General features: G+C 34.3%; 2 protein-coding genes across 4 annotated transcripts; one reads left to right on the forward strand and one right to left on the reverse strand.

The window, feature by feature from the left end:
• Positions 1–8,964: 8,964 nt before the first annotated feature.
• On the reverse strand, positions 8,965–11,617 carry LOC113305730. Its single transcript, XM_026554738.1, has 2 exons — positions 10,443–11,617; positions 8,965–10,240 (listed from the first exon to the last, which is right to left on the reverse strand). Exons 1-2 carry the CDS (start codon positions 11,615–11,617, stop codon positions 8,965–8,967), a joined length of 2,451 nt encoding a protein of 816 aa, XP_026410523.1.
• Positions 11,618–25,163: 13,546 nt separating this feature from the next.
• Positions 25,164–27,688, forward strand: LOC113302298 (uncharacterized metal-dependent hydrolase YabD-like). 3 transcript variants are annotated; one of them, XR_003336737.1, is made up of 7 exons: positions 25,164–25,453; positions 25,621–25,702; positions 25,965–26,015; positions 26,282–26,382; positions 26,634–26,787; positions 26,903–27,097; positions 27,253–27,688. XR_003336737.1 is itself a non-coding variant. In XM_026551203.1 (7 exons), exons 1-7 carry the CDS (start codon positions 25,221–25,223, stop codon positions 27,364–27,366), a joined length of 813 nt encoding a protein of 270 aa, XP_026406988.1. In that variant the 5' UTR covers positions 25,164–25,220; the 3' UTR covers positions 27,367–27,688. The 3 variants fall into 3 exon arrangements, 2 of the variants coding, with proteins under 2 accessions (XP_026406988.1, XP_026406989.1); XM_026551203.1 differs by having other exon boundaries at positions 26,903–26,980; XM_026551204.1 differs by lacking the exon at positions 26,903–27,097 and having other exon boundaries at positions 26,634–26,738.
• Positions 27,689–27,924: the final 236 nt, after the last annotated feature.

Genomic DNA, 27,924 nt, shown 5'->3' on the forward strand with positions numbered 1-27,924 from the left:
TCATTTACCGTTAAAACCAAATTTCCCGCCAATTTTTTCTTTTCAAATCAAGGAAGAAGATGGAGCCCCCTTAACCAGTAATGGGGTGCGATTAGCAGTTGGTTCCCTGGAGTGCCCCTTATCCAAAACTGAGAGTCCGAATAACATGTGTCCTCCGGGTGCCTATACCAACTTTTCGAGCCGAAATATCCAAAAAAAATTATTTTCCAAAAATACCTACAAACACATAAAACACCATAATAAGCAGAAAATCGAGTACCAACAATACTGAAAATTGAGGTCAATTTGGTCACAAAAATGTGTCTATCATATAGCTTCTTCCAAGTCAGACCAAATAGACCCTTTTTCTCTTTGATCTCCTCGACATCCTTCCTTTGTGCTAGAGCCTTTTGAATATACGGCTGGGCCTCCGGATCATTATTGATCACATGTGGATGACCAAAATGATAATACCAAACCATGTAATCATCAGAAGCTTCTTTCGTCTTGTTACAAGCCCTTGCCTCTCCCGTTGCGAGTTGGTATCTTTCTTGATGGCGGTTGTTCCAAGCATCAGCCGTCGGAGTTGGGTGGTAGTTGAGTACAATGGTGGGGACTTTTGTCTTGGACCCTTCCTTGGATAATTTAAAGTTTTCCTTGATAACCCTTTCTTGAATATGACCAATTTGGCGTAGAGTTCGACGAGGATTGGTTAAAACGTAACCCGTGGGATGATACAATGGTCCGTTGTAGCTTGCGGTCTCTGTGAACTGACGAACATCAACTCCATTTTGGATCCTCAAATAAGGGTCAAAGATAACATCTTCAACAGTGAAAGCATCTATTTCCTTCTTCACTCGAATGAGCTTCTCCTCTTTGTTCCTTTGTTGTCTACCAGTGAACTTGAACTTCTTTCCCGTAGGGCCATAATCATGTTCTTCCCATTCAGTAGGAGGTCTCAGGCTCGGAAAGTGGTCATAAAACCATGTCTAAAAAAAAATCAAGTATAAAAAATTGGCACATGACTAAAAATACAACAAACTATCATATAATAAAAATGTAACCAAACTTACCATTAGAAGCGCAACATTCCCGGCAATTTCAGTAGCTCCAACCCTCGAGGCCTTTCTTAGGCTGTCAAGTAAATATGCAAGGGTAGCAATGGCCCACGAATAATTTTTGATGTTGTCCAAATTCTTCAACAATAGTAGGTAATGAACATTCACCCTATTTCCCGAGTTATCGGGCAAGAATATAGTCACAAGAGAATACAACAAATACGTTGTGGTTGTACGCCTGACTCTTGTTTCATCCATCACCTCACCTGCCTTTTCCTTTACGAGCGTTCCTCTAAACTTTTTCTTCAGATTCTTCAACAAAAGCTTTCTGATGATACGTGGTTTATGTGGTTCACTTGGGTCATAACCACCAGTCAACTGAAACTCCATCTTAGTTTCGTCTTTTTCCCACCCAAGTGTTTCTTGAACAAGGATGTAAAGGTCAGTCTAAGATATGTTATTGTCGAAACCTTCTGCCACAGATTGTCCTTCAACTTCTAGGTCAATAATTTGCTTCACATCGTCCGGTGTTATTGTCATCTCTCCAAATGGGAGATGAAACATATCGGTTTCAAGCCAATATCGTTCCCTGAATGCAGAGACCAAAACACTATCATACTCTGATTGGGAATGCAGAATTCCAGGACTTAATCCTGTACTAACCACTAGATTGCGAACAGAAGCACATTCTTCACTTAAGGGTAAAAATAGAAACATATTTTGGTGAAATGAAATAAACAAACGAAATAAATCAAAATAAGTTATAAACTCAATGTTTTAAGAAAACTAGGAAAAATTATACCCTAGTCTCACAGACTTTTGCGTCCCAGGAACCGGTATAACCAAATAAGATTGAAGACTGATCCGGGACCTCGCCCCAAGGTCTTCTATTCTTCTTTGGTGGCAACAACAACTCTTTGCCTTTAGGAATATGCATCCCTTCCGGTGCAGGATCCTTTCTCGGCTTCTTTTCTTTCACTGGAGGTGCAACTACAACAACCTCTTTTCCCTTGTCATTTTCCCCCTCTTCATCATTTTCTTCCTCTTCTTTCTCTTCATCATTTTATTTCTCTTCCTCCTCTTCATCATTTGCTTCGTCTTCCTCCTCTTCATCATTTGGTTCCTCTTCCTCCTCTTCATCATCATCGAATTCTTTAGATTCTTCTTATTCTTCATCTTCATCATCATTAGATTCTTCCTCTACAATTTCATTTTTGTTGCCTTCACGGTTAGTTTCGACTCCGACCTCTTCTTGATCATTAGGTTCCACTCCTTTTAAATCAACTCCAGATTGAGCTACAAGTGGTTCTCTCAACCTAATTTTAAATTATTCTTCCTCTTCTCATTCTTGTGGATACCTCTATTATCTACCCCTAAATGCTTGTCACCGCGAGGAGTTGGCGTATGATACATCGTGGTTAAGTTATTTTCTCTCTTATTCTTCACCCTATCAGGATTCCTACACAAGCATTACAATTGATTGATTTACTAAGGGTAGAACAAACAATATAGAAAACAAGAAATAAAAAAAATTGGTGAGCATGCTTATTTACGGTTTGAAACAGCATATAGCAACCGTAACGAATTCCGGTTGGTAACTAATGAATCGAGACCAACCGTAACTAACCTACGGTTGGTAAGTCAACTTAACTTTTGAACCGTAAATTACTATTTGATAAGTTATTAAGACGGGATGATTTACGGTTGGTAACGTTGTTTGAGTTACAAACCGTAACTCAATTACGGTTGATAAATGTTATGCAAATATAAACCATAAAAAATCTTTGAAACATGCAGGAAGAATTACGGTTCGTAATTCAAGTGTCGAGACCAACCGTACGTCTATTTACGGTTGAAAATAAAAAATGTAACTGAACATATTTCTCAAAATTAAGAACTTAAGGTTGGTATTTGAGTTAAAACAAACTGTAACATCAACCCAATCTACAATTACGGTTCGTATTTGATATATTACCAAACGTAACACACATGTAATCAGAAATTTCACTTTCAATTTTCATACAGAACCCTAATTTTTGATACAAAACTAACTTAAATGAAACACAATAAACTAAACCCTAACTGGGTTTTTCGAAACATACCTCAAATAAGTCATTACAGTTGATATTTTTGACGGTTGAGGAGTTTCAAATTGATGTCTTTGACCTATTGGAGGATGTGGTTGATTAGAACGGCTATAATTTTCGTCAACCTTCTTCTTCGATATCTCTAATATAGTTTTCAATCAACGATTATTAATTTTTCAAATCATCGATTAATCAATCGAGGACGATGAAATTTTAGTTTTAATGGAGGTTACGGTTGATGGGAGGAGGAGGAGAGGAGAGAAGATGAAAAAAACTGTTTTGGTTTTTTCTGATTCATTAGGTTTAAAGATAGGGGAGGATAATTAAGTCTTTTTAACCAAAAAAGTAAGGGTAAATTAGTCAATTTAAGGAGAAAAGGGTAATCTAGTCATTCTGTTGTACCAAATAGGACACCCCTAACCAAATAGAAGGACATTATTATCATGGTTCAATCTCTTTAATAATTCCTTCAACTCCTATAACGGGTTTCATTTATAATGAACAAGAGTGATGGGCACGCGCATAAGCGCGTGTTAAAATCATCGACTCTACAGTCGACAACAAAAACAATATATCTTTAAAAAAAAATCAAAATCTCTTTCACCACTTTTCTTTTCTTCTCTCAGGCTTTGTATCAAATATATTGTGTATAGTATTTTGTGGTTAAGCAGGTGAGTTTGTTGTGTGCATTTAGCTTCCTTGTATAGCTTTCTTGACCTGCAATTTTAGATCTATCCATTACACACAACAATCCAACTCTAAAATAAACTCTAAACAACCACCATCCAACACCTATAGCTTCCTTATATAACTTTCTCTGATATTGCAAAATCATCTTCATCTTCCATGGATATACAAAAAGATTTCCCATCCAATACCGATACAATCACTGGATCATCTAATTCCCATAAACAGAAACACTAAATCAGTCAACAAAAAAAAGAAATTTGATCAAACCAATCACTGTAGTACCAATCACCATAATACCAATCTAATAAACCATACCTCAACCAATAAAAAAATAAACAAAAAACTTTACCTTCCAAATCATGCAGTAGCGAGAATGCATTCACAAAATTAATGAAAAATCATAGAATGATGAAGAAATTTGAGTATTGTTGAGAAATTGAGCTCCATAAATAATGGCGTCTAATGTCCCTGGGAATAATGGTTTTAGGATCCATTAAACCTCCACCTAACCTGACATTTTAATTATTTGATTTCAGAAAATGGTACACTAAAGAATCACATAAAGAGGGATGAAGAAAGAAAAGATGTTGCCTTCATTCTCTTATACAGAGATGTTGTTTGAATATAGAGAATCCTTGATTCTTCTAGATTTTATTTAGATAATTAAACTGAAAACCCAATTATATGTAATAACTCTCTCCTCTCTAGTCTCCAGTAGTCTCTATTTAGATTCTTCTAGATCTTCCATTAACCTGTTCCTGTTTTTTTTTTTTTTTTTATCATGACCTGCTCCTGTTAAATATCCGGTTTCATAAAGATTTATACTTTACAATTACCAAAGAACCTTTGATTTCTTGTTATGATAAGCACTTCAAAAATATCAAAGCAAGGGCAATTTCGGAAAATCAAAACTTGCAGCTTCAACCACTATTGCTAAGGGGTGTTCGTTTTATATACTCCCTCCGTCCCTGTTATATAGGCGGAATATTGGATTTTCCTAGTCCCACTAAATAGGCGGAATTCTAATTCAAAGATACCTTTTGACCCATATAACCTTATTTATGTTGTATTGGAAATTGTATTGAGAATAATACGAAGAATAAATATAGGAAAAATACGAAAATTTATGAAAACCAAATAATTTTTTATTCTACGAGATTTGAACTTCTCCGCCTATATATTAAGGACGGAGGGAATAATAGATAATATTAATGTAGTATGTGTCACACGTAACAGTATGAGATAATGTTAATGTAACAGTATGGCATGATCTCCTCATGTATATATTATTATATTTTACAAAATTATACACCACGTATATATTAAGGACGGAGGGAATAATAGATAATGTTAATGTAGTATGTGTCACACGTAACAGTATGAGATAATGTTAATGTAACAGTATGGCACGATCTCCTCATGTATATATTATTATATTTTACAAAATTATACACCACGTTCACATACCCCCAAATCCCAGTTAAGATATCTTGATGAGAAGTCATTAACTCCTACCTTTTGGTTACTATAGAGTATCACAATTCGTTGTTGCCAATCGGATGTTCACATGTACGCATGCTGGAACAATAGTGGTGACTCATTTCCGATTATTGACTTTTATAGTCTGATCTATTACTAATACGGTTGAACTTGGAGGGAGGGTTGACATGGGAGATCACGTATTGGCCACAAATCAATTCGTATCTTTTATTGTTACTTTTGTTCTTATTTTCTGGTAAGGATATCTTTTATTGTCGGTTTGAAATTTTGAATTTTGAAGATCTAATTAGGATGTTCACACTTCACAGTTCCTCGGAAGTTTCTGTGTGTTTTCTCTAGTTTCATGAATTAGAATATGGGTTTAATTTTTGTTCTCTTGGATCTCCATATTCATCAAAGAACTTTTATTTGATTTTCAGTTTTTCTTTCTTAGGGTGGTGGCAGATGTGCTGTTATGAATGGTGGAAAAAATAGTTTTCTATTTCTTTCTTATTATTGTTAAATCAAATAAGCACTTAAATTTAATTCAATCTTATAGTAGTTTGAAGGTTGAATTTGTGGAATTTGCAAAATTCACGAGAACTGCATTTTTGGAATTTTCACAAAATGTTAAGGACTTAGCCTGAGAAAACCATAAAAACTAGAATCCTTCGCATAGTTTTGTTGATAACGGAAAGTGGCTTTTCAGGTCTTGTAAGGCCAGTGAGGCCAGCTTATTCAAAAAAATGCTAAACAGTCCTGTGTCAACTACCTGGGTACATAATAAATGTGGTGACTTGTGATGTGAGAGAGCTAATCGTTGGCTAAATTCTTGTGGAGAACGTTGTATGTGGTTTTGTTTCTTTTACATTCGTCCAATGCTCATAACAATTTTCCTTAAATTTTACCAGAACACCGTGGTGGGGGACGGAACGAAAGAAAAAAAGAAATACTGCCGTAATTGGATTGTAAAAGAAAGTTTGTGTCTGAACCGAAAGTATCACTTTTCAAAAAACGAAAGGAGTGCATTGTTTTATTTTATTTTTCTGGTCAATCAACAAAAAAAAAATGTTCGCTTATAAGATTAACAAAAACATCAAAATACATAAAAAAAATATCAAGATAATCAAGACTCTAATACAAATAAGGATATCAACTACAAGTAGACCGCGAAGAGAAAGAACAATAAATCGGAGATATCCAATTTTTTATTATGTATAAGGGAGAGATGATGGTATATTCCGGAAATAATTCCGACCAGTTGATTTGATTGTATTTTTCCATGATAAGAGATGCTCCAAGGAAGGAGTATCTTTCCCATAAACTTGTAGATCCAAACGAACTTGGATGCCTTAAATCCCTAGAGTTAAAGCGATTTCGTATTGAATCGTCGATGTTTTTTAATCGAGAGTAGTGATCCACGAAACAGCCATCAAAGATTGAAAAACTCGCCCACAACGGCGAAGAAAAATCTCCCCAAAATTGCGAAGAAACATGTCAAAAGACACACAAAATGATGTAGAAACATCTTATTCAATAAACTATTACCTAAACTAGAAAAGGAAAGGAAATCCTTGCTCAGACCTGGTCCAAAAGGACCAAATCGGAGCAAGAACTGAGCAAGAAAGATGAAAGGACTCTAGGTTTTTTAGAAAGGAAGAGAAAAGAAAGAAGAAACAGAAAAGAGAATTTAAAATATTAGTTTCTTGTACATTTTACAGTTTTAGTATTCCTTTTATTAGTTGCAATGGAAAATTAGTTGATGTATAAACCAAAATATGGCTACATAATGTGTTACGCATCCTTTGTGGTGGTTTGCATGATGGCTATGAAATCAATTTTGAAAATTGTGCCTAAAATGATAAACACCTCCGAATTTTTCGTAAAAAATCTAAATTTGATATTGTTGTTTGTACTCATTGTGTAGATTTCTTTAAAATCTTTTCAACGAAATAAAATTTGTAAAAATCCAAGGCAAGGATTTTTAGATATGTTATATTCCAGTTTGCTTGCCAATTATACCTAGGGCTGCACATGGGCGGGTTTGGGTGGGTATTAGCTAAAACCAACCTCGCACTCACAGACTGCGGGTTTTTATTTCCATAACCAACCCAGCACCCACAAATAGCGGGCGGGTTTTGTCACCCGACCGCTACGGGTTGGGCGGATTTGGGTTTAAATCCGCTTTATATTCAATAATCATTCACACACACATGTGTTTGAAATTTTAAATAAACTACTTACTTAAGTTCTTGATAACTTAAAAAAACAAACCATAAACATAACTACATAAGTCTTCATTGTTAAGCTTAAACTAGTACTTCCAATAAAAACAAGTTTAAACAGTACTACTACTTAAAAGTTCAGATTAAAACTTAAACAATAAAAGTTTTTAGACCAACAGTAAGTGGCTCATGTCTCTTCTATCATCCTCCTCCTAGAAAGTGGAGACAGAGGGTTATCTACAACCTAATAGTAGTTGCAATCAATGGTGTATATTTAGCGGGTTTTTCGGGCGGGTATGTGCGGGTTTTAACTAAAACCAACCTCGCACCCATAGACAGCGGGTTTTTATTTTCATAACCAACTCCACAACCACAACGGGCGGGTTCGGATTAAAAACCCACGGGTTTAGTGGGTACGGGCGGGTTTGGGTATGATGGGCGGGTCTTGTGCAGCCCTAATTATACCCCTGAAAAAATATGATACATAAGGAATTATAATACAATTTGACTCTTATACCTATTTACCATTCCTCTTTGATTTATTTACGAAAACGTCTAATACCCATTTGCCCTTCTTTTTCGGTTTATTTACGAAAATGTCTAATACCTATTTGTCTTTCCTCTTCGGTTTATTTACGAAAATATCCTAAGGACAAAAAAGAAAAGTTTAATTAGAGGTGCATTTTTGGTTTTTCGGCCCAGACCATTTCCAATCTTTTTGTGTCAATTGATCACTTATATTTTACAAAAAAATGACCATATAGAAGGTCCTCCCTCCGCTCGGTCGGCCATGACTCACATAGATGTCTAAGAATCCATCCGCACTCGTACATAGCACACGAGCCATGAAAATCAGCATATTTTTTGACACCATGCATCTGTTATACACCTACACATCTCCTCTCATGCATTCCGTTTATAGAAACTAACAAGCAGAGTAGTTGTTATGTCATTATTACTAGCAGAGTGTAGAAACTAACAAGCAGAGTAGTTGCTATATCATTATTACTATTAGGGTAGTTGCCATATCGTTATTACTAGTTTTGGAAGAAAAAGCTAAAGTATACAATATGATTTCTTTAATTTTTTTTTTGCTGAGAAAAACAAACTTACATTATTTAAAAAGACTATTACAAATATCATTTAAGTAATCTTCTCCCATTACATTGTTCAGGAATTGAGGAGAAGAATTCCATATGTTTCTTAAACTTAAAGTCCTAGCTTGACGAGCAAGTATATCCACAATCTTATTCTTAATACGCTTTATATAACCTACTTTAAAGTTCAAACAAGCAGAAAATGAAATCCAATAATCTTCTAGGAGATCCAGACACCTCCAATCTATATCACCCTTTCCTCGATTCACAAAGTTTACTAACTGAAGGCAATCACTTAGAAAAGGGACCTTAGAAAGACTCGTCTCCTCCTCCCAAGAAGAAGCCAAAATTAGCGCCTTTGTCTCTGCGCAAAAGCACTTGAAGTCAGTCCAAAGTCTGCTCTGCACCTTTTTATTCTTCCTGCATTGTCACAAAGCATGATTCCAATACCCATGTCAAATTTTTTGAAAGACCCATCAATGAACATGATATAATCGAAATCCTGGATTGTAAACTTATTTACAGAAGTAGCATCCATCTTAAACGAACAGGGAGCTGTTATATAGGTATTTAAAGATGTCTTAATATCCATTATAGTTCTGTCAAGAGACACCTGCTCATTTCTAAAAACAACATCACACCTTAACTTCCAGATTGACCAGAGCACTATTGCACCAATGCTTGGACAATTCACAGCACAGGGAGAGTTACCCAAATTATTCTCAAACCAAGACATAAATATATCATCTATCCATACAAAAGCAGAATTAACCAAATGTTGAAAGGAAAGAGCAAACCAAATGTGAGAAGCAATAGGGCATTGAATAAAAAGATGCATAACAGTTTCCACTTCTTTTCTACACAACGGACAACAATCATCAATAGCTGGATTATAGAACTTGAGAACTGAATTTACAGGCAGCATGTGAGAAAAAATCTTCCACACAAAGAATTTTATTTTAGATAAACAATCTAAGGACCAAACTTTTTTCCAAAAAGATGCATCATCAGTTGAGTAAGATTCATTCATATAAGCTTTATAAGCTGACTTAACCGTAAAATTACCATTTAAAGTATGAGCCCACATAATATCATCTTTTTTAGTGACATTTATTTTTAAAGTTCTAATCTTTTTAACATCTTCATGCGAAAACAGAGAAGAAAGAAGACCAATGTTCCATCCATTAACTTGCCTATCAATAAGTTCACTAACATAAATATAATTCCCAAAGTTAGGATTTGTAGAAGTAGGAGGAGAAGAGCTACCGGGCAACCAATTATGCTCCCAAATCCTAGTTATGCTACCATCATTTATCTTGTACACCAAGTTAGCTCTAAGGAAAACCAAACTATTTACAATACCTTTCCAGATCCAAGAAGAAGTATTAGCCGCCTTATCTATTTCTAATATATTCTGATTAGGAAAATACTTGTTTTTAAGGAAGATAGCAACCAACTGATCAGGGTTTTTACAAATTCTCCACCCTAGCTTAGCTATAAGAACTCTGTTTGTAGCATAAGTATTTCTGATACCAAGACCACCATTCAGTTTTGATTTCCCAATGTCCCCCCAAGAACGAAAGTACCCCTCTTCTTGAATTCTTTTTAGACCACCAGAAAGTTCGCTGAATAGAGTCAATTTTAGAAGTAATTTTTTTAGGAAATGGGAAACAAGACATATGGTAAACAACTAGACTGGAGAGAACATGCTTAGTAACCACAGTTCTACCAGTCCCATTAAGATTTGATCTTTTAGTATTACTGAGCCAATCATAGAACTTTTGAATTAGAAAATGGAAAGATTTAGTTTTATCTCTTTTAAAAAACATAGGAGTACCAAGGTATTTTTCAGAGCTACTCCCTAAAGTTTTTAAGAGCATCTTAATATGCTTATGATGCATTTTTCTACTGGTAAAAAAACCCGATTTTTCTAGATTAATAGCTTGGCCAGAAGCTTTTGCAAATTTGTTAATAATTCTCATTAGATTTCTAGCATAGGTAAGCGAAGCTTTTGAAAAAAGCATGCAATCATCTGCAAAAAATAAATGAGAGATTGGAGGACTATCCTTTCTCAATTTGAAACCTTGAATAACATTCTCTTTCTCACCTTTCAACAAAAACTGGGAAAGAGCTTCCATACAAATGATGAAAATACAGGGAGATAAACAATGTCCCTGCCTAATGCCTCTAGTAGGAAAAAACACATCTCCTGGTGAGCCATTCACCAAGATAGAACAGGAGATAGTACTTATGCACTGGAAAATCATTTGACACCAGTCAATCGAAAAACCAAGTTTCTTAAAAACAGACATTATGAAAGACCATTCAAGTCGATCAAATGCTTTCGACAAATCCAACTTAATGGCCATAAATCCATCTTTGTTATTTTTTCTTTTCATAGTTTTAAAAGAATGGAGGATTTCATGACTTATGATGATATTATCATGAATTTGACGATTAGCTGTAAAAGCAGACTGATATGGCAAAATTAAGGAATCTAGAAGGGGTTTTAAACGATTAGTAAGAATTTTTGAAATAATCTTGTATACTGTATTAGTTAGACTAATCGGCAGAAAATCATTTGGAGTGGAGGGGTTACTAACTTTAGGAATCAAAGCAATGAAGGAGTGATTAAGTTGCTTAAGAAGAAACTTACTACGAAAAAACCCTTGAACATGATTAATTACCTCAGCAGAAACCATATCCCAATTATCCCTAAAGAACCCCCCCGGGAAACCATCTGGCCCCGGGGATTTCCAAGGCGCCATACTATTAACAGTGGAATGAATTTCCTCAACACTAGGAATCTCAACAAGCTTTGCATTGAGATCAGCTGTAATAATTGGCTTAATATCTTGAAGAACATCATCAATGTCAGCTGAACACGGCGAAGAAGAAGTATAAATACTTTTAAAATGCATTGAAAGCAAAGAGACGTCTTGTTCTCTATTCTCCAACCAATTTCCTTGACTATCTCTTAAGGTGTGGATGGTGTTATACATGTTTCTGAGTTTAACTGAATTATGGAAAAAATTTGTATTCTTGTCATACTGAGTGTAGTAGTCTATCCTTGATTTTTGTTTATAGAAAGAGTTTTATATTTCATACCAAAAGTCTAACTGTTTTGAGTAATTCAAAATGAAACTACCTATATCGGGTGTATAAACCAAAGTCTGAAGCCTTTCAATTTCAGTATTTAACCTATTGATTGTTGTTTTGATATGCCCAAAAGTGTTTAGATTCCATTTACTAAGATCATGCTTGATATTTTTTAGTTTACCAACCACTATATAACTTGGAGATCCTCTACTATTCTTTTCCCAAGAATTTGCAATCACATTTTTAAAATCAGGACTTGATTGCCAGCATTTAAAGTATTTAAAAGGAATAGAGAGACTCTTAACATTGTGGAAACATTTCAGAATTATAGGAAAATGATCAGAATAAATTCTACCCAGATTAGTGATCCTAGATTGAGGAAGAATCGAAACCCATTTATCATTCATGAACCCTCTATCAAGTTTTTCAAAAATCAATTTATCTGGCTTCTTAAACCTTCTATTACACCAAGTATAAGGATTTCCAAAAGAAAAAACTTCATTCGTTCTTAACTGAGAAAGGCAGTTTCTAACAAAATCTGGAGCCAAAGAGTTTTCAGGAATTCCACCTAGTTTTTCCGACGTATTCAAAATAAAATTGAAATCACCTAGTAAAAACCACGGCCTACTATCCAAATCATTCATCTGCTGCAAATAATTCCATTGATTCCTAATGCCAAGAGAAGTAAGCGAACCATAGATGAAAGAAATGAGACAATTCTTGATAACATGAGTGATGCCATATAATATGTGGATCATGTTGCAAGCACTACTTAAAATCTCAATATTTGAGTTCTTGAACTAACCTAGAGCCATTCCTCCCGATTTTCCTACCGCGGGGATGATATACCAAGAATCATAAGGCAAAAAATGAGTGTACTTGTTAACCATATCAGAGTCTACCATGGTTTCAATAAGGCATATATCAGTAGGTCTGAATTTTTTAAACAAGTTCAATAAGTGTAACCATTTTTTATCATAGCAGCAACCATTCATGTTCCAACAAATAAACTTCATTTTTTGATGTAATCCTAATTCTAAAAAGCAGTAGCAGCAGATATTAACTCAAGTAAAAAAAACAAGACAGAATTGAATAAAAAGCGAAATCAGAAATAGCTTCTAAAACAGAAAAGGAGAGCAAAGTATGAACTTACTAGGTCATGAGAAGTAGAGGTATCATCATCCATTGAGTCCGAGTCTAGCATCATGAGATCAATTTCCTTTTCGAAATCTTCATTGATGGCAGCAGGTACATGAGGTAGCATAGAAATCGGAGTCGGTTCAAGAATTACATTATATTTGTATTCAACATTAAGACCCATATCACTCAAAAGAATTACATTATTTTTGTTAATAAATAAGTTTATTAAAATATATATATATATATATATATATATATATATATTGGTCGGTAAAAAATTTGGTGCTGACGAGTTTTGAACTCAGGTAACTGGTATCATCACCCAATGACTTTATCATTGTACTACAGTGACCCCGGTAAGAAATTATATTAATAATTTTTAATGATGGTAGTGAAAGAAGCAGTGGGTGGTGGAAACAATGGCGGGTATTTGTGAGTGGTGGAGGTGGTAACATTACTGGTGGTGGAAAAAATAGTGGGAGTGGCTGGTTTTACGTACGGTGGTAGATGTTAGTGAATAGTAGTGGACAATAATAGTTTTGTGTCTTTACAAAATGGGCAACATTTTATTGTGATAGATGTAGTTGACTGTTTTTAGCACAACTGGTAAGGAAAAACACAAATATTTTGAGGAGGATATTAAATCATACAAGACAATATGATCATGACTGCTGAATCACCCAAATGGGATCCCAGTTATTTATAGTACCCGATCGAATAAATCACTGTTTTTAGTATTAAAAAAATTTGATTACATCTCCAGAATACAAAACAAGGTTTGGACAAGTTAGGCTAGATGAAGAACGATCAAATTTATACTTGCAGAACATAAATCTACAATTATAAATGATCACTTTTAATTAAAATTTAATAATAAATGTTCAATTGATATTTCATAATAAATGTTTCTTTAAATTAATCAAATGAATATATTTTTGTTGGTACATAATTTATTTGATATTAACCATATCAGTAAGCATTAATGGTGGGGAGTGGTGGGGATAATGGTGGTGGGTATTGGTGAGACTGGTGGAGTGGTGACAATAATGTGGTGGTGGAAGAAGTAGTGGTAGTCGGGTGAGAAAAGGGGTCCTAAGATAGGTAAATTTAGCACTAATGGTGGTTGTGATAGTGGGTGGTGGTGGTGGATCGGCGGTGGGGATAACGGTGGTGGGTATTGGTGAGACTGGTGGAGTGATGACGATAATGTGGCGGTGGAAGAAGTAGTGGTAGTAGGGTGAGAAAAGGTGTCCTAACAGGTAAATTATTTAATCACCCTTGGTTAATTTTTCTTTCTTTTGTTTTAATTTTATTTTAGTTTTCAAATTATTATTTTTTATTATTTTTAAAATTAAAACATTTTTTAAAGGCCAGATTTTCCCAAAAAAGAAGATGTTGTGATTTTAAGATTTGTCGGGTAGGGGCAGAAAGAAAAGTGAAACCTGTAAAAAAAAAATAGACCAAACACAAGGCTACCGGCGAATTAATTGTAATCGGTTCAGTTTCTCACATCTCTCTTTATTCCCTTTTTTGTCATGGTTTCTGTTTCTGTCATTATTTCTCCCCTACTTCATGGGATTATGCAAGGCTACGCGTGAATTAATTGTAATCGATTCAGATTCTCATATTTCTCTTTATCCCCCTTTTTTGTCATGATTTCTGTTTTTGTTATTTCTCCCAAACTTCGTGTAATTATGCATGCTTGAGAAATAGTTCATGATAATAGGTAAAGAGACAATAAAATAAATGGATCAAGAATTAAATATTATTATAAATTTTAGGAAAATGAATAAACACAAATCTATGTAAATTGAGAACCCAACAATTTATATCAAAGAGAAAAATTAAATTTTAATGCTAACATATTTGCGAGATTAATCTAATTGATTTTAAATTAATTTTTAGGTGTTTTTAGTTTTGTTACAAGTTTGGTGAATGACCTATGATGATATTTTTTTGAAGTAGTGATCGAAGTAAAGTTTTTATACTGCCCATAGGATTTGCTCTAACAGTTAACTATGTTTGTCCCAAAGGGTTGTATGACTTACATAAACAATATTAAAAAATTCAAGGATAAAGACATGTTTATTAACCAAATCCTCAAAACATTTAGACCTGGATCGGTTGGTTCCATTCTTCTCAGACAATTACGACATGTATGAATCGATGGATAAGTTTGAAACACATATCCTTGCCTGTGTCATTACAGAACGGGTTGAGACCTAGTAAGATAATAAAAAATATTTAAGTTCCAAACTTCCAATAGGAACCAACTGATATGTAGATTAATAATTAGTGTAATAGCAGTACATTATGATATTTTATGAAGATATAAATCCAAAATTCTTTGTTTATTGTTCACATTTATATAACCGGGATAATTTGAGGCCTATCAATTTCTTCTCCCAATTATGCAAATGGTAATGAGGTGTCTAAATTGGACAAAAAAAAACCAATCTAGCCTCAAATTATCCCTAATCTTAACTCATATAAATACAAACCATTTCTATTTTCGGCAAAAAATAAAAAACTTAAACTTCTAAAAAAAAAAAAGCTTTCCATATACTTCTAATACCAAATTTATAAACCCTAATACTAATAAAAAAAATAATCTTTTTGTCCAACTATTACCGGCCCAATAAAGGTAAGGTAAATCCCCATCAAACTCATTATATTATTGAGATTTATTCATTGATTTACACATTTAAAACCCATTTTTGAAAATCGGAATTTCTGATTTCTAATCAGAATTGATTTATGTGGATCCATCGTATCCTCCGATTATGAGATATGCTATTTTCCTCCATGATGAACATGCAGCAGAATCGGTTTATAAGATGATTATCATCGATTGATTCTGGGTAGAAATAATAATTTATAAAGACATAACCAGAATCGGTTATGAATGCATGGACATAAAGCGATTCTGGGTACTAATTTTCTTTGAATTTTGTGTTCCTATAATCGGTTTTTATATACGCGGTTCATCTACGGATTATGTAAATTGTCTTTTGAGATTCCCATATCAGAATCGAGGTATATTTATTTATCTTATCCACCGATTCCTAAGGTCTTGTTTTTTTCTGAAGTTTTATAGACATAATCGGATTACATATATTGTCTTATGCACAGATTGTCTAACTAGATTTTTTTTTTAATCTTACTTTTTGTAGCTATGGACTTTAGTCACTTGAGCTTATTTGGTCGAGATCTCCAACAAGAGGATATTGATAGGAAACTAGATATAGTACATATAGGCCTATGCAAGTTCTCCTTTGGCAAGGAGACCAAATTGGAGCATTCATTGGCACTGGATAACAAGCTTGCAGAGCTCATTGAGATCATTAGATTTACTAGAAAAGGTAGGGATGCAATTGAAAGTCGGAGGGCACACGCCAAAGAGATGAATATATTGTATGCGGAAATGGAAGAAGCTTTAGCATAAGCTACTGCCGATGGTGTTTCTGCTGATGGCGATGCTGCTTTTCCAAATGCTAGTGATGCAAATATTGCATCTTCCTGATGTTGATGCTCCCCGATACTTAGTGATACTAGCTAATTATAAGTTTAAGTTTTTAAGACTTTTAATGATTTGTAATTACCGAAAGACTTGTTTGGATGATGGTTTTCTTTAATTATGGCATAATGAACTTATGGGTTTAAATTATAATTATTTGATTTTATGGTACAATGAGTTTATGCATGCTTCAAAGTATATTTGGTAAATACAAGCACATAATCGGTGTATATGATTATACCTACGAACTGATTCTTTAGGTTTCATCCTTGAATCGATTTATGTAGGTATTCGTATAATCCGATTCTTCAAGCCTTAGAAATGTCAATTTTCTGCATCTTATTTTAGACATAATCAGATTACGTGTGCAACAATATGAACCGATTATGGCTGGTGGAAAGTGCAATTTTTTTAATTAATTTTGAGAGCTACAATCAGTAAGTATTGTTAACTATAAAGATCGATTATGTTTTTCATCAAACACAATCGGTTTTCACGGGCATTCATGAGGGTCGGTTGTCTCAACTATTTTGTTCTTTTTCGAAAAAACTAGTAGTTGTGATCTTTCTTTATATAAAGAGACCTCATTTCCGTACCCAATTTGCCCCAAACTTGCATGTCGTACTCCATCCACTACTCAAACACCACACACCTACTTTCATACACTCTAAAAACACATATTTCATACCTCTACAAGCATGGCATCATTTGATTTAAGTGAAGATTTGGCCATAATCAAAACATGGTACGCCGAAAGTCAAGTTGTAAATCCCACAACCTTTTGGGAGAAGATATATATCAAATACATGTGAGATTATGGTAATACAAAGAGAAGAAATATTCAACAATTTCATGATAGTATAAGGATCCATAAGTTCATCAACGATATTTGACAAGTCAAGAGACAATTCATTCGCTAATGACGTAATTAGCTAAATATGAGTATGAAAATAGTACCAATAGTTAAATCTTGAAAAGTTACGTGAAATGGACAACTCGAACGCGTCATTTTGATACCAGACGGAAAAGAAATTATCATACTTGTATGTGGGGGGTAAAATAGTCATTTTACGAACAAAACACTATTTAGGCACCCCAAGACTTTTTTCAGATCTTCTTCCATTTCATTTTAATAAGAACTGTTCAGCAGGGAGCCCGCATCCATTTGGATGGGTGCCTTAGCAATCAATCTCTATCGTTAGATGGTTTAGCTTGATACACACAAATGATATACACCTATATTTAGATATGGATGAACCGTACCTAAACGTGTGTAACGAAATGGATCAATAAAAGTTACCTGAAGTTAACCATATGAACACTTTTAGCTTAGCTATATTCATCTAACACTTATAGATTCAATCTGATAATCAATCATTATGATAGATGATCAGATGTATCTAAATGTATTTTTAAGAAGACTCAATCTGATAATCAGTCAATTATGATAAATGATCAAATGTATCTAAATGTGTTTTTAAGAGAGTTGTTCAAATGTTCACTATCTCACAGAAATATTAATGAAGCATTTGAAACAAATTCGGCTTGGTTTGTAGGTGTACAAATTACTTATACAAGAACCAATTCGTGAACATAATGCCACGTTTTTCAAACCGAGTTCGCATACCTTAAAGCATTAAAATCCAGGGACTTCAGTTCGCAAACAGAGTTCATAAATGAACCTGAATTCATGAGTATAGACGATAGTTAGCATACAAAGTATGTGAACAAGTTGTTATACTTACTGATTTTAGAACCTAACCACTAAGTTCGCAAACTACCGTTCCAGACCTTGTATAGTTTTTGTCGTTCGCAAACTACAGTTCCGGACCCATCACAGATAAACTGGTTCACAAACACAGTTCGCAAACAAGAGTTCTGGACTCGATCTAGCACCTCATAATCCGCATAGAAGGTACGCATATTGTGTTATATCCAGACATTGGCAGTAGTTCTAAAACTATCGTTTAATCGATTTGAAACATCCTTAGAAGACGACAATGGTAATCCTACACATACCACTAGCTTCAAGTAATTTTCAAATGATTATTTGATCAATACGAAACATCCTAAGTTAACAAATGATTGTCTCACACAGATCATGTAAGATGTTCAAGGTAATTTTCACATGATCATCTTGACTTAATATTTAGTTTCCAACAAATGAATTGTTTACAACTAAATTTTTCAAGTGGATGATGAAGCATTCTAAGCGTTAAACTCGTATTTCGAGAATTATATAAACGAGAGAAACTTGACTCGAAATTTCAGATGTATATAACACAAATTTATATAGCTATACGACTTAGTCTCATTAGTAAATAGACTTGAATAGGCTTATGAGTGATAGGTAAGTTTTAGTCTCCACATACCTTTTATCTTCGAAGTTCCTCCAAGCTCTTCAATAGATCTTCTTCTTCAATCGGTGAACGACGTGAAGTCTAATGCCCAACTACACACTTCTATCCTAATCCGAGACATAACTTTAAGTAGACTAGAAATCAAGATATATTTTTAATCAAGTAAACTTGACAAACAAGCTTGAGATAGCAGCGCTTGCGAGTTCGACCGAGCAGTGCCCTAGCAATAAGTTCTTTGATCTTCTAATTAAACAACACTAACAAAGTAAGTTTGTGTTGTATTTTTATAGGAGGAAGTCATAAAAGCGCACTACTTAGAGGAAAGGGGAAAAGCATTCACATTTGTGGAAAGCTATCACTTCATGGTATCCGAAATCCGGAGTATGTCCCGGACTTTATGGGCGTTTTTTTTTTGAAGCGGATGGAGATTCCTCTGATTCCTCTTACGAAGATTGATAGTTTAGAAGTTTTTGTGTAGATTTGTGGGTAGATCTCTTTGTAAACCCTCATGAGACTATAATTCGTCCACTAGGATCGCCTAGGGATTGATTTGAAAGGGAGTTAGATTGATTTGAAATGAATGAATATGTTTAGTATGAATTAATTTTTTTTCTTATGAAAATGAATCAATCGGTTTATATCTGACTAATAATAGACCGGTAATGAGAATCGACTTTTATATATTATATACATCTATCAATTTTGTGTCCTTCGTCTTTTATATATTATATCCATTAAATGATTATGTGTATCCTTCGTTAATGAATAACATCAACCCAGAATCGTACCACGAGTACATAAACATCCACCGATTCTAGATGGGTGTTTTGAAAAAAATCAAAAAAGTTCAGTCGTTTGATGTTTTGAAGTTCGATTAACATTAGTTGATTTCACATGTAACACGGTTAATTAATACCTAAAAAGATTAAGTAGCACCCATTAATGAGGGGTAAACTAGTCATTTTGTAAAATAGTTAGCTAAGGGATTTTCAGAATTACTTCTTAATGACCCACTTTTGACATCTAGTGATAGGCCTCAAACCATCCAGACGATATAACCTTAGACTTCATTTTTATTTTTTTGTAGTCCATTGAGAAGTTCCAAAGTAAATTTGTTGCTTTGTTCTTCTTATTGGTTTAATCAAAGTGATACATTTAAACACATAGTATGCAATACGTTAACTTATATTATGACATAAAATAATTAGAAAATAATCTGAATTGAAAATAAAATCATTAGATATTTGTCATTATAAGAAAATCATCAACGTTATTATTTTTGAAATTTAAACTTAAATTTGGCATGTTTCGATATATTAATTATCTATAAATTAATACTTCGTTAGATTGGTAGAATTTAGTGGACCCAAAAAACGCTTAAAAGTTTAACTTGAAGCTAATATACATACGTGTATATATATATATATATATGAGGGCGATCTATTGACATGCTTATATTAACAATTTTTTTATATTTTAAAGTTCTTTTTTATTATTCTTCGAATTGGTTATATCCAGGTATGAAAGTGGGATCCCATTATTTCGGCATCAAGCTTCTAAACTATATAAATTGAGTCCTAAAGCTTTGTAAACACAAATTAATAGAACTTCTCTCTCATTCTTCCTTTCTACTTTGTGTCTCTTATTTTCTGTTTTATCTTTTCACAACGTGTAATCAGCACGCCTTAACCACATAGACTTCTAATATTTCAAAATTATTCCTTATTTTATATCTTCTTTAGAAAAAATTATATATCACTCGCCATGGGTACTCTGGAAAAAATGACCATTGTTGGCTTAATTGCTCCGTGAACATCTATGTTTTTCATTTTCCAGACAGTTGAAAGCTTGAGTTTTTCTTTCGTTTCTTTATAAAAAAAAATATTTCGTCACTATTATTCAAAATTGTAAAAATTGTCGTGGTTGAAATTTAGGACCATGACGACTTTTCAAGCATCAAATACTTCTGGTAAACGTTAAAAAAGTCGTCAAATTCAGGACCATGGCGATTGTTTAAGTGTCGTAAAGCTATAAAAGTTAGTTCATGTCTCATGACGACTGTAATGAATTTTCTTTTGATTCCATTCTGTTTGAAATATTGAAATAGTCATCATGGACTCGTGGTCCTAATATATCGACCATGACGATTGTTTTGGTTTCGTCATAATAGTATCATCAGACCATGACGAGTGTTGCAAAAAGTTGTCATGGTTAACCAAAATACCATGACGATTTTTCACCACAAAAAAATTTCAAAAAAATAAAATTAATAAAAATTAATTTTAAACATAGTTGTTAGAGCATTGCTCGGTCGAAATCACAAGTGTTGCTATCTCAAGCTTGTTATCAAATTTAGTTGTCAAAAATATATGTTGATTTCTAGTCTACAATTAGTTAAGTCTCGGACTAGGATAGAAATGTAGTTGAGAAACAGTGGATCACGGCAGTCATCATTGCGTTCCGTTTGAAGGCGAAGATCAACCGAAGCTTTTGGATAACTTCATGAACAAAAGGCAAGTGATGACTGAACCACCTATTTCTCAAGTTATATTCACTTTTCTATCATTGGGACGATATCGCATAACTAATTAGACTATTATGCATAGACAAAAAATTTCGAGTCAAGTTTATCTTGGTAATTAGTTCTCAAAATATAATGACCAAGCTTAATGAACATTTGTTCATACTTGATGAATTTCGGTTAAGGACAATTTATTGTTCGGAATTAAAATCATGATTCAAGTTTTATCATTCGAAAATAGCATGGAACAGTGATATGTGTCATTGATATTATTTAGGAGTGTTTCGAATCGATTTAGAGAGAAATATAGAACTACTATAGATTCGGATACAAGACAGTGTTATCAGTCTTACAAACTGGGAAACCTGTTATAAGTATGAACCCGTATTACATGTACTTGTACACTAGCGGAGTAGTTATATATTCGACTTGCATATTTGTGGTGCGTATATTCTTATATATATCATGTGAAAAATCTGTTCAACTCGTGAACCGAATCGGTGTACATACTCGTACGCAACCCATTTAGGAACTGTGGTCATGGAACCGGGTTAGTAACCAAACTGCTACACTTACAAAAATAGTTATGTATTCCCGAACTCGGTTTAGTATCCATACAGGTATGCAAACCAAAATAGTTATGTGGATTCCGGAACCGGTCATCGTCTTAAGGTTTACAAACCAGTACGCATACTTAAATAGTTATGTTAACTCCGGAACTTGGTTCTGTTAAATGTTTACACACCGGTACACGTACTCTGACTGATCTGAGTCACGAACGGCTATGGTATTTGTACTTTCTACACCTACTAACCATGCCGATTATCTTCAAGTGCAATTAAATTATTTCTACGAGATAATTAGCATTTGATTAATTCTCTAAAAATACTAGACTTATTTGATCACATGATTGTGACTCAAGGTTAATGTCTTAAGTGTTCATGAAATGAATATTGAGCTTTTAAGTTCAAATCGGTTAGTTTCGCTAACCACCTTCAACATAGTCTTTGTACACGTTTCGGTTACGATTTCACCTAACCAGAGTGTATATCTTATTTATATAAATCATATTCAAAGATTCATCTAACAGTGGATATTGTTTGCTTGGTTCCAAAGATATCTTAGCTTAAACCTAAAGCAACATTTCTATAAAATGTGAGCTTCAAGAAACTGGGATCTTTGAATCCCGACATTACTTTGGTGTGTCCTAGTTGTAACTAGAGTCGTCCTCTTCCTAACCCTTTTAGGTTTTAGCGACTGTAGAGACTTCATAGGGATTCATGAAGCCAGGTCTAGTTATCTTTCCTTGATAACTCGAGTATCCTGATCTTGATCGATTGTTGAGCTGCTCACTCGATTAGGATAGATAGAAATCATCAATGTTCTCTTCGTCTCAAACTTTGTTGATTCCACAAGTTTTATACTTGTGAGGTGAATAATAATCTAGGCTGCACTTTGGATCGCATAAGTCTGGATTTTGAGGTTAGCTAGACTTTGTCTATTGATATCCATTTCCTTTGATCAAACTCTTTGATTGTAAAAGGAAATCATATATAGCCTTACTCTGTGGGAAGAAGATTTGGTTTTAATTCTTCAATTGAGTTGAAGAAACTCTTAGTTGGTGTGACGTCATCTAAGGGAATCAATTGCGCGGAGTCCTGCTGGGATTAAAGAGGAGTAAGGAGCGCGACTGTACCTTAATTTGCGGGATACCTTTTGGGGCTTAACTACATTTCTGTCCGAAGTTAATTGGTAGTAGGATAGTGTCTGTGGCAGCTTAATACAGTTTGGTGTTCAATATGGACTTGGTCCCGGGGTTTTCTGTATTTGGGGTTTCCTAGTTAACAAAACTTATGGTGTCTGTGTTATTTGTTTTTCCTTATTATATTGTTTATCTTTATAATTAAAATATCACAGGTTGCGCATTGATCAATCATAGTAGATACATCCGACCTAGTTTGTTGGATACGACTTAATTGATTCTTGGACATTGGTCTTTGGTACCGTCTAAGTAATCTCTTTGTGATTAGGTTCACGGATTTGATTCTGTAAACGTTCTAATCGCAAAAGATGGGGATATGATTCTAGATACTATTCCTTGATTGAGTTGAACTCTCCGAGTCCTATTGATTTTGTCCATACAGATTGCCTAAGAAAAAGTTGGTGGTGTATTTTGGTACCCTCGCGTTTTCAATAGTAAAAAAAAATCAAACAATCAAAAAATAACTAAAACATAATAAAAGGACACGCGTCACAGTCTTAAGATAAAGGGGTAATATGGTAACTCTATATCATTAAGATACCCCTTTGCACACTATCATATTTAGGAACAAAACTCATAGCCCCTGATTAGTCTGGGTAAACTCCAATTCGACCAGTTTTTTTTCCTTTTTTTGCATGGTTCAAGTAAAGATTGATTATCCAAAATCCCCAAGATGGTAAAGCTGAATGATATTCCTATGGTGTAATATATATACTAAAATTAAACTTCCCAACCAAGTATGTGTGTGGAAAGTTTGCCTTGCTACCCAAAAGAGAATTAACTAAGGAGTAACAACTCCTACGTATGTGGAAACTTTGTCTTGCTATCCAAAGAAGAATGAATGAGCCCAAATTAATTAGAGTTATGGACCGGCTCATTAAGCTTTCAGGTTCATGACCAACAAAGGTTCATGAACTAAAAGACAAAAAATAAGGTACTAAAGCTTTGTAGGTTCAAGAACTCAAGGAAATAGGTTCACGAACTCAAATGCAAATAAATTACATGAGCATAACCTTGTTTTAGGTTCGGGATCACCTTTTTACGTTCGGGAACACAAATGCTCAAAAGTCTCAGAAAAATTCTCTTGTATTAGGTTCGCGAACGTGCGAGAACACTAACATTAAAGCTCAGAAGTCATTTTTCTTTTACAGTAAACTCACCGAAATAGGTTTGCAAACTCAAAACACAAAGTTCTCAGAAAAGTTCTCTATAATAGGTTCACAAACTTACCATAACAAGTTTGCGAACTCAAAGAGTTTATTTTCCTCATATCTTGAGTTCTACAAGCTTAAAGATTCACAAACTCAATTCTTAGGTTTGTGAACTCAAGTGATTGAAAATCACAAATATTATACTAAAAAAACAAAACCTTACAAACTCAAAAATGAGTTTGCAAGTCTTGAGATTTTCAATAATAGTTGTACTTTTCTCTCAAGTTTAGTTTTGAGTTCCATACAAGTAAGTGCTTGGAATTCAAAACATTATTAGACTTAGCAAGAATTTAATCCCTGATATGATCATTTACTAAAGTCCTCGACTTTTGCTATGATAGATATATAAATAGATCGATGAAAACGAGTTCAAAATGAAAGACCAATCTTTGTTATTTATCTCGATGAAGTTTGTCAAATTTATGTCTTCGTGTGATCTTCAATTCTTCATCCGTCCTGAAACTCTTGAATAACTTGGAAAATCATAAGACTCCACTACCTAATCTATTTTGATCCAAACTCGACTTTAATAAACTAAATCAAAAAATAGTTCTGACACCTAAATTTGATAATATATTTATATTTATATAAGTTTAATGGAGCATTCACTCTGACACCGACATGTCTTCCCTGAATAGAGAATACAAAATTTTGGAGGAATGCTATACCTACTGACTCTTGCTCCCTCAAAAGATCCCGATAAGGGATCGGATGGCTCATCAAAACCTTCTCTACAATGGGATTATCAATGGGTGAATGTGGTTCCCATATATTGGTAGTGACGGGATTTTTAGTCGGGACAAATACTCGGTAAATAAACATAGCATTTTCGCAAAATTTTGAGTAGACCCCGAAAAAACAGTTTTCTAAAGAATCCCATTTTCTTTCACTTGGGCCTGAAGCCCACAATCCTACTGAAGTCATGCGAATCAGAGGCACAGAAGTCTACACACAGTGACACAACACCTCTCTCCGGATGAAAAAGACGAGACTAGATGATGAATAGCAGCAGCAGATGCAGCGAAATGATGAAGCTATTCGACTCACACTGCCACCTTCAGGACCCAAGAATTCACCATCTGGCACCTCAAATCATCAGAACAGCTATGGAATCCGGAGTCAGTCACTTTGCTGTGAATGGTGTATCTGAAAAAGATTGGAGTTTGGTTAAAAAAATGAGCGAGGATTATCCTTCCTCCGTTATTCCCTGCTTTGGTCTCCATCGCTGGTTAGTTACTATGTTCTTCTGCTTCACTGTTTATCAAAAATAAAAAATTGAATCCAATTTTGTTCAGCTTACGGTTTCTGATGAAAATACATACTCTAGTTACCGCGACAGCCGTTTTTCTCTCTGATTTGATTTTCTTTAATTTACAATGAAACTGAATGAATCAGGTATATTCTTGAAAGGACTCCTAATTGGTTCAACACTTTGAGTGACCTCTTTGGTTCAACCCCTTCCGCAACTGTTGGCGAGGTAGGGTTATTTGATCAGCCCCAAATTCTCATTTCGTTCATCCATATCCATCACTCAATCACCATTGTCTAATTAACATCTGAACTCGCCATCTACTTTTTAATAGCCTCTGAGTTGGTTCAGTCTCATATGATGATGATATGTTTTTCTGTACAAGTACTTGCAACCGTTTTTATTTATTTTAACCTCAATACTTACCAGCTCTATTATGAATTTGCCAGTTTTAAATTCGTATTCGCTTATCTGAATTCTGAATTTTCAGATTGGGTTGGACAAAGGCTCCCATGGAAAGCAAATTGATTTCAATGATCAGGTTCTTTTTCAATCCTTTCAAAGAAGGTTCCTTTTAGGTCTCCTCATGAAACAACTTTTAAATGTTCTTTCACTATATGCATTTATTTGTAGCTTTTTTAGGACTGATACTTGCTTATACTTCAGTCTTAACAAGCTGGACAATTTGTTCCTCCTCAGTCATCTGTTTAAAATTAGAACACCAAAACCTTCTGTTATAGCGTAATATTTTTGGCAAATGATCAAAATATATTTTACATGATCCGACTATAAACTTTTGATTTTCAGGTTCAAGTTTTCAGACAGCAACTTGAACTATCTAAAGAGTTGAAGAAACCAGCTTCTGTCCATTGTGTTCGCGCGTTCGGTGATCTTCTAGAAATAATGCAGTATGGTTCTTCATATTTAACTACTCTGGTTATCATTATTAGTAATTTAGCATGAAAGAATTTCCAAGACTATAAAACATTTTCCAAAATCAATCTGAGCAAGGCAGAGAGGTGCAAAGGATCAAAATCTTACCCTGGTTCTTTTATACCACGAATTTTCTGAAAATTCCTCTTCGATGCTTAGTACAATGTTGCCTCAAATAAATCTAATTGCTACTATCAGGTGGTGACATTTTATCTTTCATTTAAAGGTCTATGGGGCCTTTCCCTGCAGGGGTGATTCTTCACTCTTATCTAGGATCAGCAGAAATGGTTCCTACGCTGGCGAAGCTTGGTGCTTATTTTTCCTTCTCCGGGTATGTTATGGATTTGAAACCTCAGAAAGCAAACAAAATGCTGAAATCGGTTAGTTAACCTATTCCTGAAGTTTAACATCATTGATCTTTACACGGAAAAACAGATTGAAATCCATTCCCGTAAGGGTTGCCTTTTATTTTCTTTGTTTGAAATCATTTTTTAGGTACCTACTGAGAGGATTTTATTGGAGTCAGATGCACCTGATGCTCTACCGAAGTCGAGTTTGAATTTTCTTCAAGGGGAAGTGACTTCTTTGCAAGCAATTTAGAGCCAAGAAGCAAATATTCTAGGGTCTAGCAATTCCTCTGACCAATCATTGCCAAAAGAAACACTTAATCAACCAGCTAATATTCGTATAGTGAGTCCGGGGTTCTGTATATTTTTCTTTAATTCTTTTGGTCCATGATCTTTAGGAAATCACCTAAAGTCCCCGTATTTGCAAACAAAATCTGAATGATTTGTTTTGGTTTTTTGTTGGAATACTGACATGCTATGCTAACCAACTTGTTTCAGGTACTTAGATATGTCGCATCCATGCTTGAGATGCCAGAAGAGGAGCTTGCTGAACTTAGCCACAGAAATGCGTTGCAGTTGTTCTCTTCTTATCCTGGTTCAAAAGTAAACTAATGTCGATATGTGTTTCGATATGCGTTGCAGTTGTTCACTGTATGTAGTTTCAGAACAGCGAATGATCATCTTTATACTTTTCGTCTTCGTGAAATTAAGCTTCAACTAGTTATATCTTATATGTTACAGTATATTCTTTAAGCATAGCAAAGTGTTATAAGCTGTCGGCATGAACAATTGTGTGATATACAAAGTACCCCTGCCGTCACGAATGTGATGAGTGCGTGGATGAACATGATTCGTGTAAATGCATTGCAGGTGATTCTCTTCTTCTATGAATGATGTAATTCACAGAGCAATAATAATCTGTCTGGTTTACTTATCATTGTTGTGAAAGTAATTGTTGTTAATTATTTAGCTCTAACAGCTAGCACTATGGTTGGCCTCATCTCTTTCCTATCCCTCATATGTAGGGAAGGGATAGCACAAGGCAACCTCCCTACATGAGTAGCCGTATGAATAGTATCAAACTTCAACTCGTTTTTTTTCTATGGGAAAATATTTGTCTAGGTAAAAAAAGATATTCTAGAGTAAAAAAAAGATATGTAATAGGTGAAA

The sequence above is a fragment of the Papaver somniferum genome, chromosome 8 (assembly GCF_003573695.1).
Source record: "Papaver somniferum cultivar HN1 chromosome 8, ASM357369v1, whole genome shotgun sequence".
Taxonomy (NCBI): Eukaryota; Viridiplantae; Streptophyta; class Magnoliopsida; order Ranunculales; family Papaveraceae; genus Papaver; species Papaver somniferum.